The sequence below is a fragment of the Mustela lutreola genome, chromosome X, assembly GCF_030435805.1.
Source record: "Mustela lutreola isolate mMusLut2 chromosome X, mMusLut2.pri, whole genome shotgun sequence".
Classification (NCBI taxonomy): Eukaryota; Metazoa; Chordata; class Mammalia; order Carnivora; family Mustelidae; genus Mustela; species Mustela lutreola.
The window spans coordinates 28,079,324-28,098,434 of NC_081308.1; the positions used below are offsets into that span (position 1 = coordinate 28,079,324).

Sequence of the window (19,111 nt, forward strand, 5' to 3'; positions counted from 1 at the left end):
GTTCATGCTGGTCCACTTAGAGGCTTCCCTTATGCATGAGGGAAGCCTCTAAGTGGCTCATGTATGCTCACTCTTCTTCTCTCCCACCTTGGTCATTTCACCCACTTCGTTCTGTTTCCAGATTTTCCCTTGTCGCCTAGGGTCCAGGCTCTTTGTACTTATCAGGCATCAACTTTAATTCCACCTCTTCAGAAAACACTTTCTGGAAGACCCAATAAAAAGCAGCTTCCCTGCTCCTTTAGTCTCATTCGGGGCATTCTTATTGCTTCTTTCAGAGCATTTATCAACATTAGAATTGGGCATCTGTGTGATATTATGTTAACTCACTTACTTTCCATCTTCTGTACTAAACTATACCCTCCATGATGATAGATATTTATTATGTTTATTTCCTTCCAACTTAAATCTGTTATGAAATGTTTAAAATACAAACTGAAGTAAATATTCTAATAAGTAATGAAGAAATAGTAAAAATGTCTAAATAAATTATGTATTTGCATACATATGATTAGTTTCCTTAATAACTATATAACACAATAATGTAAAGATATACATAATTATGAAACTCCTTCCCTCCCTCCCTTTCTCCTTTTGAGTATGGTTCACTAATTTGTGAGTTATTTTAATAATGATTATCCTTTATTTAAGAAATAACTAAAATCTTGATTTTTTTTATTTGACTACAAAACTTTCAGAATTTAAAATGTCAACCATCTTATGCCTACAAAATTAAATCATGGGATCTCAAAGTGTCCCTAAGTGTATCAGGCATTTGGGCAATTTTGTCTCTAATTTATGTTTTTTTTCCAGACTCTTTCATCTAAAAACAAATGAGTTAATTTTAGCCCAAGAAAGAACATCACACCCCATTTTGTATGTAGCCATTTCTGTAATGCATAGATTGATTATTTCTTTCTGGTTTCCTCTGAAGCCCTGAATTGGGCCCAACACCCAAGCTTGGCTGCATTGCTTGGGAAGACTGTATTGCCTTACTTGTCTTCTTGAATGCATGACACTTGCTTAAAGAAGCATAGGTCTTTTGGCAGTAGTGTCAGAGCATTGCACAGTGTGATATTCCAAGGAGACCCACAGAGATGTCAAGCATTCTAGAATGGGTTGAAACCATGGATGGGATCTAAAGAGTTTTTGTTACACAGCTGGCAATTTTACAACACTTCTCTTAAGTGACAAGTCTGTGGTATATTTTATAGTATAAAGAAGGTCTTAAACAAGGACATTTCAAGACCAGAGATACTTTAAAAATTATACTTCTCCAACATGTAAAAACTTTGAGGTCTCAGTAGTATTGTTGACTTTATACATCTTTTTTTCTGTTGTTTTCTCTCTTGCTCTAAATTGGTGTTGTTCTTTCTATTCATCCATTAGAAACATTGAACAAACAAATACCTTTTATATGGGCCTTCCAGGAAAATATAAATGGTATAATCTATTATCTAAGTAATATTTTTTTTCCGTGAACATTCCTTCTAGAACTGGCTTACTCCAGAGAAGACTGCATGCTAGCTGACCCAGGGCTATCTTGTCTGTGACTTAATAGAACTGTTGAGCATTTGCCAGTAACAGTATTAGCTGGGTGACTTGCCTTGCCTTCTCCTTTTTAAAATTCTTCCCTTTTTCAAATTTAGTGTTTGCCTTGTGGCGTGATTTCTTTTCAACTTTTCAACTTTGAAAGGCTACTTAGAAATAACCAAAGACTGACTGCCTGTAATACACATAAGATGAAACCTCTCATTAACTTTAAAAAGCTACTAGTGTATTGAACAATAATCACTGCTTCAGGTCAAAATTTCATCTTTTGAATAAGAAGTATTATATATATGGTACTTGCATATATAATATTTACTTTTCCATAATGTAATCTTGAAATTGAAAATCAATGTCTATAGAACATTCTGCTGTATAAAAATAAGGACCTCGGATGTGATCGTAGAGTCATTTTGTGTTTTATTTCCCCTACTGAGATTTTAACTATTTCCAATCTTAATTCATTTACTGAAATAAATATAATGAAGAAGCCAAGCTTGCCTATCTTAATAATCAGAAGTGAAAATTATCATATTTGTACATACACATAGATGAGTCATTCATTTTATCCCTGCACGAAGTCTACAAGGTTAAAATATGTTCTGCTAATCCAATTACTATTATAAAGTTATGCACTGGAGAAAACATTCAATGAAAATCATGCCTGAAAACAGGACCCAAGACCTTACCGTTCAGCCTGGTCATTCTTCAAGAAGGTCATCTTAGGATTCCAGTAAGATGAAGAAATACTATTTAAAACTGCTACCCTAATAGTGTTTTTTTTTTTTTTTAAATAGTAGACAAAGGCTAGTTTGAACTCACTAGACTTTAAAGCATCAACATACTCAGAGATTAAACTTTCAAAAAGGGCAGTAGTCAAGGGATACATTAAAAAAATCTAACTTAATTAAGTAGAGACAAGGCACAGTGAAAGAAGCTGTTCGTACCTGGCGACACACATAATCCCACTGAGTGTTAAGTTCTCGGAGTTCTGTCTCAAGGCTGCTGGCAAATTCCGGCTCTGCCTCAGTCTTCAGCATTTGTGCACCTTCATTGACACTGTTGAGACTGGGCTGAATCGTCTGAATGTCATTGACTAAAAGCTAAGGAAATAATTCCACGTAAGCTAAAGCAAATGTTGCTATAACATACTAGAAATGCCACATAGATGGGAAACATATAATCCATATAATCAGGAATCAGGACATTACCCATGAATTCAAGCCTTTCTTTCTTAAAAGAATGTAAAGAATTTAAACTCTGATACACACCCACCTATAGATATAGACGTATCTATCTCTCAGCCTTGCCAACACTGTTCAGTGGTTTTCCTGGTGTGAGTCAAGTAGGGAATTATCTATATTCTACTTAGATCAGACACAAAAAGAAAGAAATTTAATATTCCTTGTTAGAAAAATGTGTGAAAATGATGGGCTTTATACATTACTATTTTTGAAATTATTTTGGTTTTCAGATGCAAGATATTGCAGCAATTGTTTATAGCATGATGGGTGTGAAGGTTATTTGTAAGCTGGGTTTGTTTTCTTTTTTCTTAGCTTGTATTTGCAAAGAAGATTCTTTAAAGAGCTAGATTACTTTCTTTCTGCTGCATGACAATGGTATATTGAATATTATTTCAAAAATCCGTATTGTGTAATATTATGTCCAGTGCAATATGCCTGGGCAGAGCAACACAGTATGACTAATAATCTGCAATAAGAAATAACAAATAGCTCAAAGGCTTCTTTGCCTTTAGGTTAAACCATATTTTATAGTAAAATAATCTTCTGAGTATTGAGTAAAAGATAATGATATTCTGTTCCTCATTTATTTAACCTGGTTTCTCAACATTGGAACAACTATCATTTTAGACCGGCTACTTTTTCTTGTGAGAGGCTCTTCGGTCTCTCTATGATAGAATATGTACAGAGCACTCCTGGCCTCTATCCACTACATACTAGTAGCATCAACCCCATTCCAGTTTGTGATAAAAATGTCTCTAGAGGTTGCTAAATGTCCCTCAGGGGAACAAAATCACTCTGGTTAAGGACCACTGATAAAATCAAATCATAACTTCCATATAAAAGTCTTCATATGATAAGGGTCATATAAAAATCTTACCCTGCACTGTTTCAGCTGTCTTTTTAGAATTTCTGGATCCCCAAGGGCAGGCCATTCCTCCTTCAGGAAAACATCAACTTCAGCCATCCATTTCTTCAGAGTTTTTATGTGATTCTGGAATCAGAGACCCATTTTAAGCCATACTGGGGTGCTGATTTCTCTTAACACAATTCATCACAGTGATATTTATGAACACAAGCCCAGAAATAATTCCTGTGTTTGAAGGATGTCTCTAAGTAGCTCTTCAGGAAAAGAATATTTTTACTAAGACTGCATTTTTATGGTCTACAGTATGAGCACTGGTGTATGAAATCTGCTATTGTTAAAAATAAAAAATTACTACCAAATGTGGTTTTATGATGTTACTCTTGAGAACATTAAATCATATCCCTCTCTAGAGAAATTTTAAGTTACAAAACAACTCATGATAATACTAACAATGTGCCCTTACAGTACATAAAACAAACTATGAACAATAAACTCAATGTAATGGTGTCTTTATAGCCTCCCCTAAACCTGAACTTCCACAGTTGACAGTTTAAATAGTCCATCCAGTTGGGAACTTCTCAGAACACAGGATTTTGTCATCTTCGAAGAGAAAACCTCTGATTTTAATTTCCTATTTGCCTGACCAGGTTGAAGTAATGATCAGGGAAAAAATGTCAACTTTTATCATTTATAAATAGCCAAGTACCTCCCATTATTCTTTCACATATTGCTTCCCCTCACTCCCTGACTGCTTTTTTTTTTTTTTTTTTTTGCTACTTTTCAAATGTGTGATTTTCGAGCTCCTTTATTTCCATACAATTCAACTCTGCTGCCCAGATGTGCTATTTCCTCCCTTCTTAATTAAATCTCTGTTGAAAATGTGTGCTTCCCAGAAAGCTACCCATTCAATTTGATTAATACTAATGCTTTTTAAAAGCATTTGACTAAATCTAAGAACTTCAGATTTCAACATCATCATCTTGCTCATATCTCTTGAGTCTGGTTTCATATTTCTAAGATCTAGTTCAGATCTTATTATTGGCTCCTTGATTACCGCATTAGCTCTTTTTGCTGTCTGTCTCAATCTTTCCCTACTCTAATCAATTCTCCACATAGGTGTCAGTATTTTTCTTCACTCTGCCTTCTTCTTATCACAGTGATGCTTTGAAAACACAAATATTATCATCTCTCCCTCTTTAAAATAGCAGTAACAGTTCCAAATTCTTATTTTTTTAAATTTTTATTTATTTATTTATGTGTCAGAGAGAGAGAGAGAGAGAGAGAGAGAGCACAAGCAGGCAAGAGTGGCAGGCATAGGTGGAGAGAAAAGCAGTCTCCCTGCCAAGCAAGGAGCCCGATGCGGGACTCAATCCAGAACTCTGGGATCATGAACTGAGCTGAAGGCAGGGGCTTAACCAACTGAGACACCTGGGAGTCCCCGAAATTCTAATTTTTAATTCCATCACCACTAGGTTGTAATTCATATTCTAAAGCATGGTATCTGGGATCATTATCTACTCCTAGATCATTTTTCTAATCACATACATTATTAATCTCTAAACATATATTTGTCTCTCCAAGACTGAACCCCTTCTGGCTAAGTGAATATATGGCTTCATTGTGTGAGGTAACTTCTTTTCCTCTTTATCAGCTGACTGAATTCTACTTGTTCAAGGTGTAGCCCAGATAACCCATGTTCCAAGAACATTGCATAGCCCCTTTGCCCAGCTGATGTTGGATTTCTATTCTTTCTCTTGTAGTAATGTTTACCATACTCATTAATTTACTTCCTGTGTTGGCTGAATAATGACCTCGCTAAGATGTGCATGCCCTCATTCTTGCAACCTGGGAATATCATCCCTTACCTGGCCAAAAAAAATACTCTGAAGATGAGATTAAATATTTTGAAATGGAGACGTTATTCTGGGTTATCTAGCCAGGCACAATGTAATTACAAGGGTCCTTATTAAGAGGGGGTCAAGAGTGTGACATATAGAAAGAGAGGCCCTGAGATGCTGTGCTGCTGACCTAAATAAAGAAGATGCAGATATCAGGGGACAAATACCATTTTCCAGAAGCTAACAAGGACAAGGCAACAGATTCTCTGCTAAAGACTCCAGAAAAGACATAGCCCTATCCACTCCTTGATTTTAGTCCACTGCAGCTGATTTTGGACTTCTGACCTCCAGAACTGTAAGATAATAAATTGGTGCCATGTTAAGCTACTAAATTTGCAGTAATTCATGACAGCAGCAGTAGGGAACTAACACAGCTATTCCCTTCTCTAGAATGTGAAATCCTTGTTGGCAAAGACCATGTATTTATACCCTCTTTAACCACTTGTACTGGAAAAAATGGGTTTGCGCATATGTGTGTGTGCACATATGTTTATATGCAGAGATATGTTCATATACATGTTGTACTTTGCGGATTGTTTCAGGACATGTTCTTTTGGTTTCTAAAAGGTAAAAACAAACAACAGCTAATAGCTGCACTGGGGCGTCAACCAGAAGTATCTCATTCATAACGCTTTTCATTATGCTATGATGCTGTCAAAGCATTAATATTCTTCACAATTATTCACCCCATAAGAGAGGTATTACCTATCTCAGTAAATATTTTAGGCTTTAGACTAGAATGTAATTGTTCGTTTACCATTTCCAGCTTGGGTGATTAGGAGCACAGTGGCACTATTCAAACGAATTAAGTCAGTAGGAGCTGGTCTCCGGAAGGTAATGAGGTCAAATTTATAAAAACAATTATAGGCAAAATATGCAGATAAAATGATCTGACTATATTCCATGACAGATAACTTTTTATCTATTCATAAGCTAAGTGATATCTATATTTTAAAGAGCAGCCAGGCTAAAGGAGAGACTCGTTTTGAAAAATATTAAGCTAAAAATATATTTAAGTCCCATTAGTTCTTTTGGCAAAAAAAAAAAAAAATTCTCAAGGAAATCTAGAGAGGGGAAATCTTAACTACTGTTTTCTTAAAAGAAATAAGCAAGATACACTCATTTGAGAAAAAATGGGTGTCTTTTGATCTCACCACTCATTTTGAAGAACTATAGAGGATAAATTTCTATTTGCCTTTAAATTTTAGAACACATCATTAGGGGAGAAACAAGCCAGGAAAACAAATGAATACAAGAGTTCAAGCTTGGATTACCTGAATTTTTCGAAGTTTAGCCATTTGCTCCTCTAGCTTCTGGCAATCTTCAACCAGCTGGGAAGACAGCTTCTTCCAGCGGCCCTCAATCTCTTCAAATTCTGATTGATACTTCCGGCTAATATCAGACAGCGGTGCTTTCTTTGACATCTCTTTCACAGTGGTGCTGAGATAGTTTAGGCCACTTTGTTGCTCTTGCAGAGAGCGTTGTAAAGCCTCAAATTAAAAAAAAAGAAAGCACATGTATACTAATTGATGAAAAATAACAAGTTTCATTGCACAGTTTCACTTAAATGTATTTACACTGAAAGCGATGTGATTCAAACATCTAAAAATATAGATGATGTTCCATCAGTTACAGAATGATTAGGAGTAACTTAAATTCTACTGTTTACCCTAAGAGTAATTGCACAGAAATGTTTTATTTAAAAATCTATGCCTCTTTTTAGGAACAATGTCAAAAATAACCCTAACTATATCTAAATGAACCAGAGTGCTAGCACACCTAATTTTATTGCATCATGTCTGGATATTAATATCTGTATTTATAAGATAGTTAGCGAGTTAATTCAATTACACCAAGACTTTAGTAAGACAACTTCTAACACTCTCTAGGTAAAAACATAACTAAATCATAGAGATTGATGGGATAACAAAACTGAGTAAGTTATCAGACAGATGGCCTACAAATGCCAATTAACTAAAGTTTCACATTTTTTACAAGACTTTTTTTTTAGTGTTACAATGAAATTCTAGGATAATTTTAGGGAGAATTTCTAAAGTTGGTTTTACATTTATCCTGTGTAACCTATGCAATAGCTTATAACGGGATATCTATCTTTAGGGTATTTCTATGTGCTAATTATTACTTTCTAGTTAAAAAGTAATAAAGGATCAAGATAAAACATGGAAAAGTTACCCATTTATATATGATTTTACATAAACTTTGTGTTTCTCTAACTATTGAACATGTGAATATATTATATACACACATACACAATCATTCCTTCTTTTATAATGTGATCTATAATATTCCCCAAATATGCCAAATGCATACCTTTTATAGTTGTAGAATATGCCTACTTTGTGGTATTTTAATTTTTTTTTACTTTGCTATAATTTTACTTCATTAAATTTGATTTATTATTTAGACAATATCTAGCATACATATAACTACATTTTGAGCTAGGTCTTTTATTTTTGTGTCTTTTCCCACGTCATTAAGTATTTTTCAAAAACATAAATTTTAATGGCGTCTCTGGTTCATTTAACCATTTCCCATTATTAACTCCACAAATTAACTTCTAATTTTCCAACTCTATAAATTATGTTTATAATCTCCCCATCTATCTATCTCCATCTATTTTTCTATTTTTTCAGGTATTCTGATTATTGCTTAAGATATAGACTTCATGAAAATAGTATCCACATGGATATCACAATTAATTATTTTGTATGTTATCAGGAAGTATTGAAAAGTTTTCTCAGTAAAACTGTAATTCAATTTATATTCCCACCAGAAAGTGAGAAGGAAGTTCATTGCTGCCAGACTTGCACTTATTATATCTTTTCGTTTGCAACTTAGATGTGAAAAATGGTATTCCATGTTATACATTTGTATTTCATCCTTTATAATTTGAATTATAAATTTTCATAGGTTTAATGGTTGTTTACGCCTCTCATTATAAATTCATTACTAATGATCCTCCCTTATTCAGACAATTTTTTCCATGATCTCATCTTTCTTTTAAATTGTCTGGTATTTTTACCATGTTTGCAATTGTGTCCATTGGTTTGTGTGCTGCTCTCTTGTATGTTTTAAAATATTTTACTCAAAAATTTCTCCTAAATTTGTCCTTATTAAAATGTTTTTGAACTTTTTAATATATGTGGTATTTTCTTTTGGTGTAACATTTGACACAAAGTTCTAATGACATTTTTTTTCAGCTACTTAATACAATTTCTCAGTAATAGTTATAAGTAATTTTTCTCTTCAATGTTTCTTCAGTACAAATATACTCTTCTACTCATCTATACATCATTTTGGGTATACTCAATCTACTCCTCTAGTAGCTGTATTTTTTCTTAATTTTTTATTTTTTATAAACATATATTTTTATCCCCAGGGGTACAGGTCTGTGAATCACCAGGTTTACACACTTCACAGCACTCACCAAAGCACATACCCTCCCCAATGTCCATAATCCCACCCCCTTCTCCCAAACCCCCTCCCCCCAGCAACCCTCAGTTTGTTTTGTGAGATTAAAAGTCACTTATGGTTTGTCTCCCTCCCAATCCCATCTTGTTTCATTGATTCTTCTCCTACCCACTTAAGCCCCCATGTTGCATCACCACTTCCTCATATCAGGGAGATCATATGGTATTAGCTGTATTTTTTGTATTCTTTTTAAGCTTATAGTTCTATTACATCACTATTCTTCAAAGTAAATTTTGGGATCATTCCAAGTATTAAAAAGAAGATAAAAAAAAAAAAACAAGATCAAATAGTTATAGGTTGCTTGATGTGATAGCAGAGGACACAGTCAGTCTACATAGGGCAATATATAGTGAGAAATGTTTAAACAGAGATTTCTTTGAAGAAATAGCTGTAACATAATTTTAAGAAATAATATTTAATTCTTGAAAAAGAACTCTTCATATAAAAGTTATTTTTATTAGTTCTCAAAATGTACACATAGCTCCAAAATATAATTAATAAATGCTTTCTTGACTTAAAAAATAAAACGTGATTGCATACAATGCAAACTTTTCAGAATTAGCAGGAAAAACATTCTGAAACCTCCTACAATTTTTTTATTTACCATATTAGTATTTTTCTATTACTCGATATAAGGCTGCTAAAAATGTAAATAGAACTCGAAAAATAGTTATGATATTACATAAAGCTAATATTTAAAATTTATTTTATAACTACACAGATTTTACCACTTTATGTATGGAAATGTGAAAGGAGTTCTAAATTAGCAAGCAAAGGGGGGAATAATACCACAATTTTTATAATAATCAAAATTGTTGTATCTAAAAATAATTACTAAACAATAAAGAATATAATTCATACACAGACCATGTCTCTTCAAAGAAAGAATTTTTGTTTTATGGAGAGAAAGTACAAATGCATAAAATATTACATTTTAAAAAATCTTATCTTCACTTTTCCAATTGCAAACTATCATATCTACCACAATTATTTTATTTCTATTATTTTCATATTACACCAATGTAAAAAATAAAGGTTACACCAATGTGACTGTTTGATAAATGATATCTGCACTACATTGTTTAAGATATTCAAATATTCACAGACCTGTAACTCTCCAAGTCTCTGTTCCATGATGTCATATTCAGTAACAGTGACCTGAGGTATAGAGAGTTTTGTTTCTGACTGCTGGATCCATGTCAGGATGGTACTCATGGTCTCCTGATAGCGCATGGGTGGCAAAATGTCAAAAACTTTATCAAAAGGCAAAAGAAGAAAATCATTTAATTATTTTATACTTTGTCATTATGTTTTCCTAAGTTGTTAGAAACTAAATCATACTTCTAATTACAAATATCAGCAAGTTGTGAAAATGTGAAGATACAAGATACAAATTAGAATGTGATGATGATACTGAAGATAAAATCCGACTACATATATGATACTTGGACAGAAACTACACACACACACACACACACACATAAAACACTGAGTCCTCACATCAGACTTGGAAGGTTTATGCTGTTAAAGTAATTTTTTTAAGGTAATGAAATGACAAAACATAGTGGCTAAGTAATGTACGCATGATAACAGAGATGGTACTTGGAGAAACCAAAGAGAGTTCATGTATATTGACTTTGAAGGCTATTCTTTGTGAGCCAGCATTTGCCTTTGCAGAAAGTATCATTATGCTCAGCAGTTGATATTTTTTTTTTTTTTAGACTTTAATTTTTTTTATTTTTTATAAACATATATTTTTATCCCCAGGGGTACAGGTCTGTGAATCACCAGGTTTACACACTTCACAGCACTCACCAAATCACATACCCTCCCCAATGTCCATAATCCCACCGCCTTCTCCCAAACCCCCTCCCCCCGGCAACCCTCAGTTTGTTTTGTGAGATTAAGAGTCACTTATGGTTTGTCTCCCTCCCAATCCCATCTTGTTTCATTTATTCTTCTTCAGCAGTTGATATTTTAACTACATCATGTCACTTATTTTATTAAAAATTTCTGTGTGTTTAATATGTATCAGAAACTCTAATAATGATTATCCATATTATCATTCTTACAATACACCTGTGAGATAAGCATTTTTATTCTCATTTAGAGCCAAGGAAACTGAGGCTACAAAAAAAGGCCAAGTAATTTGCTCACATGCAAGAACCTAGTAAATAGTAGAACTAGTAAACCACGTTTGTCTGATTTCAAAGTCAAACCTACTACTTAGCAGCATACTTCCATATATATATATATATATATATATATATATATATATATAAATTAGGGAATGAAAAGTATCAGTATAAATTAGGGAATGAAAAATACATTGAGTACAGTGTGTGTGTGTGTATAAATAGTTATGTACAAACTTTAAACCATATGTGAATATATGTGTACATATACTTTATACAACTATAATTGTTTACACAGTTAAAACTGTACCCACATTAAATGAGAAGAAAGAAAAATGTTCAGATTTGTCAGCTTATCAATAAAGTATTAAGGTAACATAAGCATGGCAGAAGTATATAACAGTTAATTTATGATATATTATGATATTATAGATTGTCCATAACTGTCCATAACTCAGTCAGCATCCATCTATGCACAGAATTCAGGGAGGTAGAGAAGAAGGAAAATGATAGGTATATAGATAGATAGATCAATGCCATAAATTTAAAGAATCCATTGCTTTTTAAAAAGCACAGGTCAGCATAAAATCAAAGTCTCTCAAATCCAGAAAAAAGATAAACACTGAAACATTCTAAAAGATTAATAAATTTGATGAATTTTTTGAACTTAGGAAATAATCATAATTTGATATTTTTCCATTAATTTAGCCACAATATTAACAAAGTATGCATTAATTTGCATTATTCAATGAATAATTTACATTACACAGTAATGTAAATTCCCTTTAAAATCATGATAAAGTATTGAAAATCCAGGCCATCATTACATGTGGACACTGTTTATGGTATTGCATAGATGGAACTTCTTATTCCATATTTTCCTTTAGAATGTTCAGGTACATTTCTTCCTTTGCTATCTGAATCCCTAGTAAACATCCCAGGTGTTTCACAGATGGATTGCATTAGGGAGGAGCTAGAACTGAAAGAAGACCTACCAAGTTCATAGCTTCTGAATTAGCTATCTCATTGCCCACATGTAGGTTCATCAATCAGGAAATACTTTTATCTGAAAAGCTATGGTAATAGCTACCCAATGGACTCTAATATTACCCTCAAGTTTGCCTCTGTTCTGGGGGAGGTCTTGATATAATCTCCCTTCTTTAGACTCCTTCTGTGTAATGAAAAATCAACCATTTCTGTCTCTGAATTGTTGATGATTTTTCTGTATAACTGCTTCTAATCTGTATTCAGGTGCAAGACATAAAGCTCTCCCACTGAGAGCTAAGCCAACCTTCTCTCTATTCTAAGAAGGCAGATGACTTCTGAAATGATCAAAAGTATCTTTGCATCTTACATGTAAGTTACCGAGTACATGAAAAGCCCATATAATGTAAGATACTTCCTAGCCTCTCCATACATGCTCCTGCTTCCTTTCAATCAACGACTACACTCAGTTTTTGAAAATGCAAAACTGATTTATAATGCTACATCACAGCATATTTTTCCCTTGGAATCATGCATTCATTGTACTTTATTTTTTATTTAAATTCAATTAACACATAGTGTATTATTAGTTTCAGAGGTAGAGTTCAATGATTCATCAGTCCTATATAACACCCAGTGCTCATTATATCCCCTGCCCTCCTTAATATCCATTACCCAGTTACCCCATCCTCATTTTTGTTTGGTATGATTAAGAGTCTCTTATGGTTTGTCTCCCTCTCAGATTTTTTGTCTTGTTTAATTTTTCCCTCCCTTCCCCTATGCTCTTCTGTTTTGTTTCTTAAATTCCACATATGAATGAAATCATAGGATCATTGTCTTTCTTTGACTGACTTATTTTGCTTAGCATAATACCCTCTAGTTCCATCCACATCACACAAAAATAGACTTAAAATGGATGAAAGACCTAAATGTGAGACAAGAATCCATTAAAATTCTAGAGGAGAACATAGGCAGTAACTTCTTTGACCTTGGCCACAGCAACTTCTTGCTAGACATGTCTCCAAAGGCAAGGGAAACAAAGGCAAAAATGAACTACTGGGACTTGACATCAACATAAAAAGCAAATAAAACACTCAACAGGGGCACCTGAGTGGCTCAGTGGGTTAAAGCCTCTGCCTTTGGCTCAGGTCATGATCCTGGGGTCCTGGGATCGAGCCCCACATCGGGCTCTCTGCTCAGTGGGGAGCCTGCTTCCCTTCCTCTCTCTCTGACTACCTTTCTGCCTACTTGTGGTCTCTGTCTGTCAAATAAATAGAATCTTAAAAAAAAAAAAAGAAAGAAAACATTCAACAAAACCAAAAGACAGCCTACAGAATGGGAGAAGGTATTTGCAAATGACTTATCTGATAAAGGGCTAATAACCAAAATCTATATAGAGAACTTATCAAACTCAACAACCAAAGAACAAATAATCTAATCAGGAGCTGCACAGAAGACATGCATAGACAATTCTCCAAAGAAGACATCTAAATGGTCAACAGACACATGACAAAATGCTCTTGGCATCAGGGAAATACAAATCAAAACCACAATGAGATACCACAGCATAAAAATTATCTATACTGTTTCATTTTTCTAGAATCCTCACACATGGCTCATATAAGACCCCTTAGACTATCCACCTCTCCAGACTCATCTTTCATCACCCACTTCCCTCTGTGTCCCAGGGAAATAAGACTTCTCTACTTCTTAATTAACCATCACCTACTACCCCCCCAGTCTTATAAATTCCTATTCATCCTCTGGCTTCCGTGTTAAGCAGTACATTCTCAAGGAAATGTTTGCTGACCTTCCCAGTCTGGATAAGTTTCCTTAGTAACAGAGCTGTGGCCTTGGCCTTTTCTGTTCAAGCACTCATCTCAATTATAATTATAAAAATACCAGTTTGATTTTAAGATTAATGGCTGTGTCTTTCCCCAGTTTACAAGCATAATGGCAGCAAAAAGCATGTGGTTTTAGCTTAGCAGTCTATCCCCAATGACCAGTACAGTGTCTTACAAGGAATCAGTATTTGTTAAATAAATAACTACAGATTGGAAAATATAACCAAGTATGCCTTTGCCTGGAACACAGGCGAAAACCAATATTTGGTGAAGCTCAGAATGTGAACAAGAGGAGAATTTAGACATTCTTCTTATCCCACCTACTGAATCTTTCTAATCCCCATGGGAATTTCTAAACACTGAGTAGCTTAAATTGACTTTGGTTATTCCTCATCTCCTTTCTCACTTCGTGGTTTCTAGACTACTAAGGTAGACTTTCTTTAGTTCAATTTTTCCTAATGCAATTCATTGGCAAATTTACAAGGTATTAGTTGGGCAAAAATTAACAAATATTAAAGAAAATGTATGCATTGAATCTCATAGTGTATACACACACACACACACACACACACATTTTGGTTTTCTTCTGGAATTCTTTTGAAAAACAACAAAATCATGTCTACAACTGTATCACTTTGGAACAGAACAATTGATATAATAACAATTTTTATTATATCCTGAACAGGAATTTTAGTTTGTGTCTATGGAAATATGACCACCACTATGTCAAAAAAAATGCTTATATTTCTCTATTTGTGTACCCATACATACAAATTAGAGAAATACATGTATATATTTAATATATTATATATCATTTATTATTTCAAACTATTTATTATCAATTTCAACCTCTGAGATATATTTTAAGGATGCAATAATTAAGAGAACAGACTCCCTGCATTGGATTCACTGGGTTTGTAATACCTTGAGATATTTAACTGGAAAGGCAAGGCAGTAGCTGGGCATAAGGACCCAGGACTTAGAGGGTAAGTCTGGACTGCAAATAAAATGTATGACTTTTTTGTTTACAATATACAATTGAGGCCAAGGATACCTTTACTCATATAGGTTCCTTCTAAATGTAAAAAAGTATTCATTAGCTAACATGATTCACCTCCTAGTAGCTGAAAAGTGATTCTAAGCCACAGAGTTTATCTCATTTAAATCAGACATACCTAAGAATACTAGTGAAGGATTCCTAGTGTTTTGTTATACATAACTATGTTATTTTTGGCACTTTGTTTTTGAAAAATCACAACTCTCTCTCTCTCTCTCTCTCTCCCCAAAATTAAAGCCACTCAGGAAAAATAAAGGTACTTAACTGTCACGCAAGCGGTGGAGTAGAGAGAAGGAATATTGAACTCAGTATGAACTGAGATGTTGCACATGTAAATACACACCAGATTTTGAAGGCTTGGTATAAAAATAACATAAAAGAACTCCTATAGTATTTAATTTTGATTCTTTGTTAAGACAATATTATGTGGATGCACTTATTTACATAAAATATACAATTAAATTACTTTCATTTTTCTTGTTTAATACAGTTACCAGAAAAGTTTAAATTATGTATATGGTTCACATTCTATTTATAGTGGATGAGCTTACATAGAAACTGTAGGAAATAATCCATTTGAGGAAAGAAAGAGAGCATATATGTTAGTAGTCTGTAAATAGTGACAGCATTTTAAAACACTGAAACATCTGCTGTGAATATGAAGTTGTATCTAACTTTAATTTCTCATTATTTATAAGTAGAAATTAGTGGTGGCTTAAAAAATGAAGTGTGTGTGTGTGTGTGTGTGTATGTGTGTGTGTGTATGTAGAAACTTAACTAACAGTATATTCCTACTTCTTTGATAAATCTATTTTGGGAATTTCTCATATTGAAGCTATCCTTCTTTCTAACTCCATACCAAGCAGATTCCAACTTTTCTCTATCCCTCATAGTTAATAGGATGATAAAAAAAAAAAAAAAACAGTGTAATCAACAAAGATCTTTTTCTGCAACTCCAAACCTTATTAAAGGGCATCAACCATGGCATAGAACAAGTATTTCTTTACAATATTAACACTGGCAGAAGATGTCCAGAAGGAAGAAAGGACCCAAGGACCTAGAATATATGAAGATGAACATACTAGAAATTGTCCTTAAAACACCTGAAAAAGGTAAGGAATTCTGAGTATGGAGATTTAATTTCCAATGCCAACACAGAAATTAACACTTTAGCTTGACACTCAAGGACCTTTGTGGTTAGAAGTCAATCAACTTCTCAGCCCACCTTTTCATCATCATAAATCCTCCACCCAAAATATATCACTTTATTCAAGCCTTTGTGCTTATGCAGCTCCTTCTTTACAAGTCCCTGCTGCTCAAGCTCCATTCCCACAAAGGCCTTCAGTGCTCTGATATGAGCAAAATAGATGGGTTTATGAGAATTTTATCCAAGATCACCGTAAAATTTTTTAAAAGGCCATGTATCCAATGAATCAATTGAAATCTGGGTCTTTTTCACGAGCAATGCCCTAATATTCTCTGCTTGAATAATTGATTCATCCTCCATGTTTTTCCTCACAAATTTCTACCTAAGTTTATGTAAGTGTCAGCTACTACACTATTCAACTATTTATTACAATATAGCATAAGTTTGGGGGGGTTACTGCCCTTCCCCCTTTCCATATTATTTCTAAAATTGGCCCTATTAATTCAGTAATCCTATCTTCAAAAGTCTTACTAAATATTAAAATTTTTTTTTTATCTTTTATTCTGTACTTGGCATTTAGCCTATTTCCCAAGATTCTCAAGGTCAAGGAGCAATTCTTGTACCTCATGGTATAAATCACAGAGCTAGCTTAAATAAACATGTCTGTTATGCTTGATGTTGATGGCATCAATGAAGAAAACAGAATAAAAAGTCCATTTACAAACAGTTTCTCTTAATTTTTTTTCTGGAGTTACAGAGAAAAGCAACATAGATGGTTTCTTAGAATAAAAAAAAATTCCTTACCTAAATATAAAAGTACACTAGATAAATTTTCTGACCTGGGACTACTAGAATAGTTAGATCAAGACAAACTTTGTTTCCTTCCTTGTCTCAATATCTTCACATTAGATCAGCATCTTAGCAGGTACTAACCACTGTGTTTGAAATTATGGCCATAGAGAACATTTTCTGCTGGTTGCCCTAAAATTTTCGTGAATTAACCCTACAGGAAGCCCAAATCGTTCCCTGTCATTTTGTAAAAGTGTCTCTTACCACACACCTCTTTAGATCATCACCTCTTCAAGGGCTGTCTCCACTTTCTTTTATATTCCTTATCACAAATCTAGTCTAAGGTTAGGCCTATATACATAGCAATAATTTCCCATCTCCCAGCTTCCACTCAGACCCTTCTACTTGTTTGTCACAAACCAGCTAGAGGCTAACATACTAACTAAGGCTTTCAAAATTATGTATCAGATTACTGAATTTCCTCAACTCAAATTCTTTTAGAAATTTCAGCTACTGGAGCACCAGGATGGTTCAGTCAGTAGGGCATCTGCCTTCTGTTCAGGCCATGATCCCAGGGTCCTGGGATGGCGCCCAAAGGCAGGCCCTCTGCTCAGTAGGAGGTCTGCTTCTCCCTCTTCCTCTGCTCTGATCTCTCTCTCTCTGTGTAGTAAATAAATAAAAACTTTAAAAAGAAATCTAGGGTTAGGCAGGCTGCCCTTATCTTACACCACATATAAAAGTAAACTCAAAACAGATTAAAGCCTTAACTGAAAAATTGCAGCCATAAAACTCCTAGAATGAAACACAGGGAGAATGCTTCTTAAGACTGCTTGGATTTAACATAAAAGTAAACAAATGGGACCATGTGAAACCAAAACATTTGTCTACAGTGAAGGAAACAATTAACAGAATAAAACAGCAGTCTACAGAATGGGAGAAAATAATTGCAAGCCAGGTAAATGAATAGAGGTTACTATCTAAAATATCTAAGGAACTCCCACAACTTAACAGGAAAAAAATAATCTGACTAAAAAATGGGCAAAAGGTTTAAACAGACATTCTCCAATGATTACATACGAATAAAATGATGATATATTATAATGATATACAAATGAAAACAGATAGATGAAAAGATGTTAAATATCACTAATTATGAGAAATACGCATATCAAAACCACAATGAGAGATCATCCTACACTTGCTGGGGTGGCTGTTATCAAAAGTAACAAAAGATAACAAGTAACTGCTGCGTATGTGGAAAAATTGGAACCCTCCACCATTTGTAGAAATATAAAATGGTGTAGCTGCTAGAGGAAACAGTATAAAGGTTCCTTTAAAAATTACAAATTAGAACTACCATATAAATCCAGCAATGCCATATCTAGGGACTCCAAAAGAACTGAAATCAGGATCTTGAAGAGATATCTATAGTCTCACATTCATTGCAGCATTATTCTCAATAGCCAAGATATGGAAAGAAACTAAATGTGTATAAAGGGGTAAATGGATAAAGAAGATGTGGTGTATGCACACAACGGAATATCATTCAACCTTAAAAAAAAATAGGAAAGCCCTGCCATATACAACAATAGGGAAGAACTTGGAATGCGTTATGCTAAATGAAATAAACCAGTTACAGAGGATAAATATCACATGATTCCACTCTACGAGGTACCTAATGGAGCCAAACTCCTAGAAGCAGAGAATAGAAAGGTGGGTGCCTGGGGGGAGAGGGAATTATTTTCCTGACATGACATATACTTCCAATTGAAATAAATGTGAACTATAGCACAAATTTTGTTTTCATATTTACAGGTAGAAAGTACTTTTAAAACTTTCCTCATTAAAATAAGTGGGTACGAGAAGAAAAAATGAAGGAAGATGGGATTGGGAGGGAGACAAACCATAAGTGACTCTTAATCTCACAAAACAAACTGAGGGTTGCCGGGGGGAGGGGGTTGGGGAGAAGGGGGTGGGATTATGGACATTGGGGAGGGTATGTGCTTTGGTGAGTGCTGTGAAGTGTGTAAACCTGGTGATTCACAGACCTGTACCCCTGGGGATAAAAATGCATGTTTATAAAAAATAAAAAAATATATTAAAAAAAAAAA

The 19,111-nt window shown here is 34.1% G+C and overlaps 1 protein-coding gene across 7 annotated transcripts in view; it reads right to left on the reverse strand.

Annotated features, from left to right (window-relative positions):
• DMD (dystrophin) overlaps positions 1–19,111 on the reverse strand; it is a 2,248,143-nt gene that overhangs the window by 1,373,124 nt on the left and 855,908 nt on the right. For all 7 annotated transcript variants that reach the window (XM_059157899.1, XM_059157902.1, XM_059157904.1 and 4 more), the window contains exons 22-25: positions 10,152–10,297; positions 6,827–7,042; positions 3,667–3,780; positions 2,493–2,648 (exon numbers count right to left, since the gene is read on the reverse strand). In XM_059157899.1, coding sequence (XP_059013882.1) covers positions 2,493–2,648; positions 3,667–3,780; positions 6,827–7,042; positions 10,152–10,297 — 632 coding nt within the window. The remainder of the gene's footprint in view (positions 1–2,492; positions 2,649–3,666; positions 3,781–6,826; positions 7,043–10,151; positions 10,298–19,111) is intronic.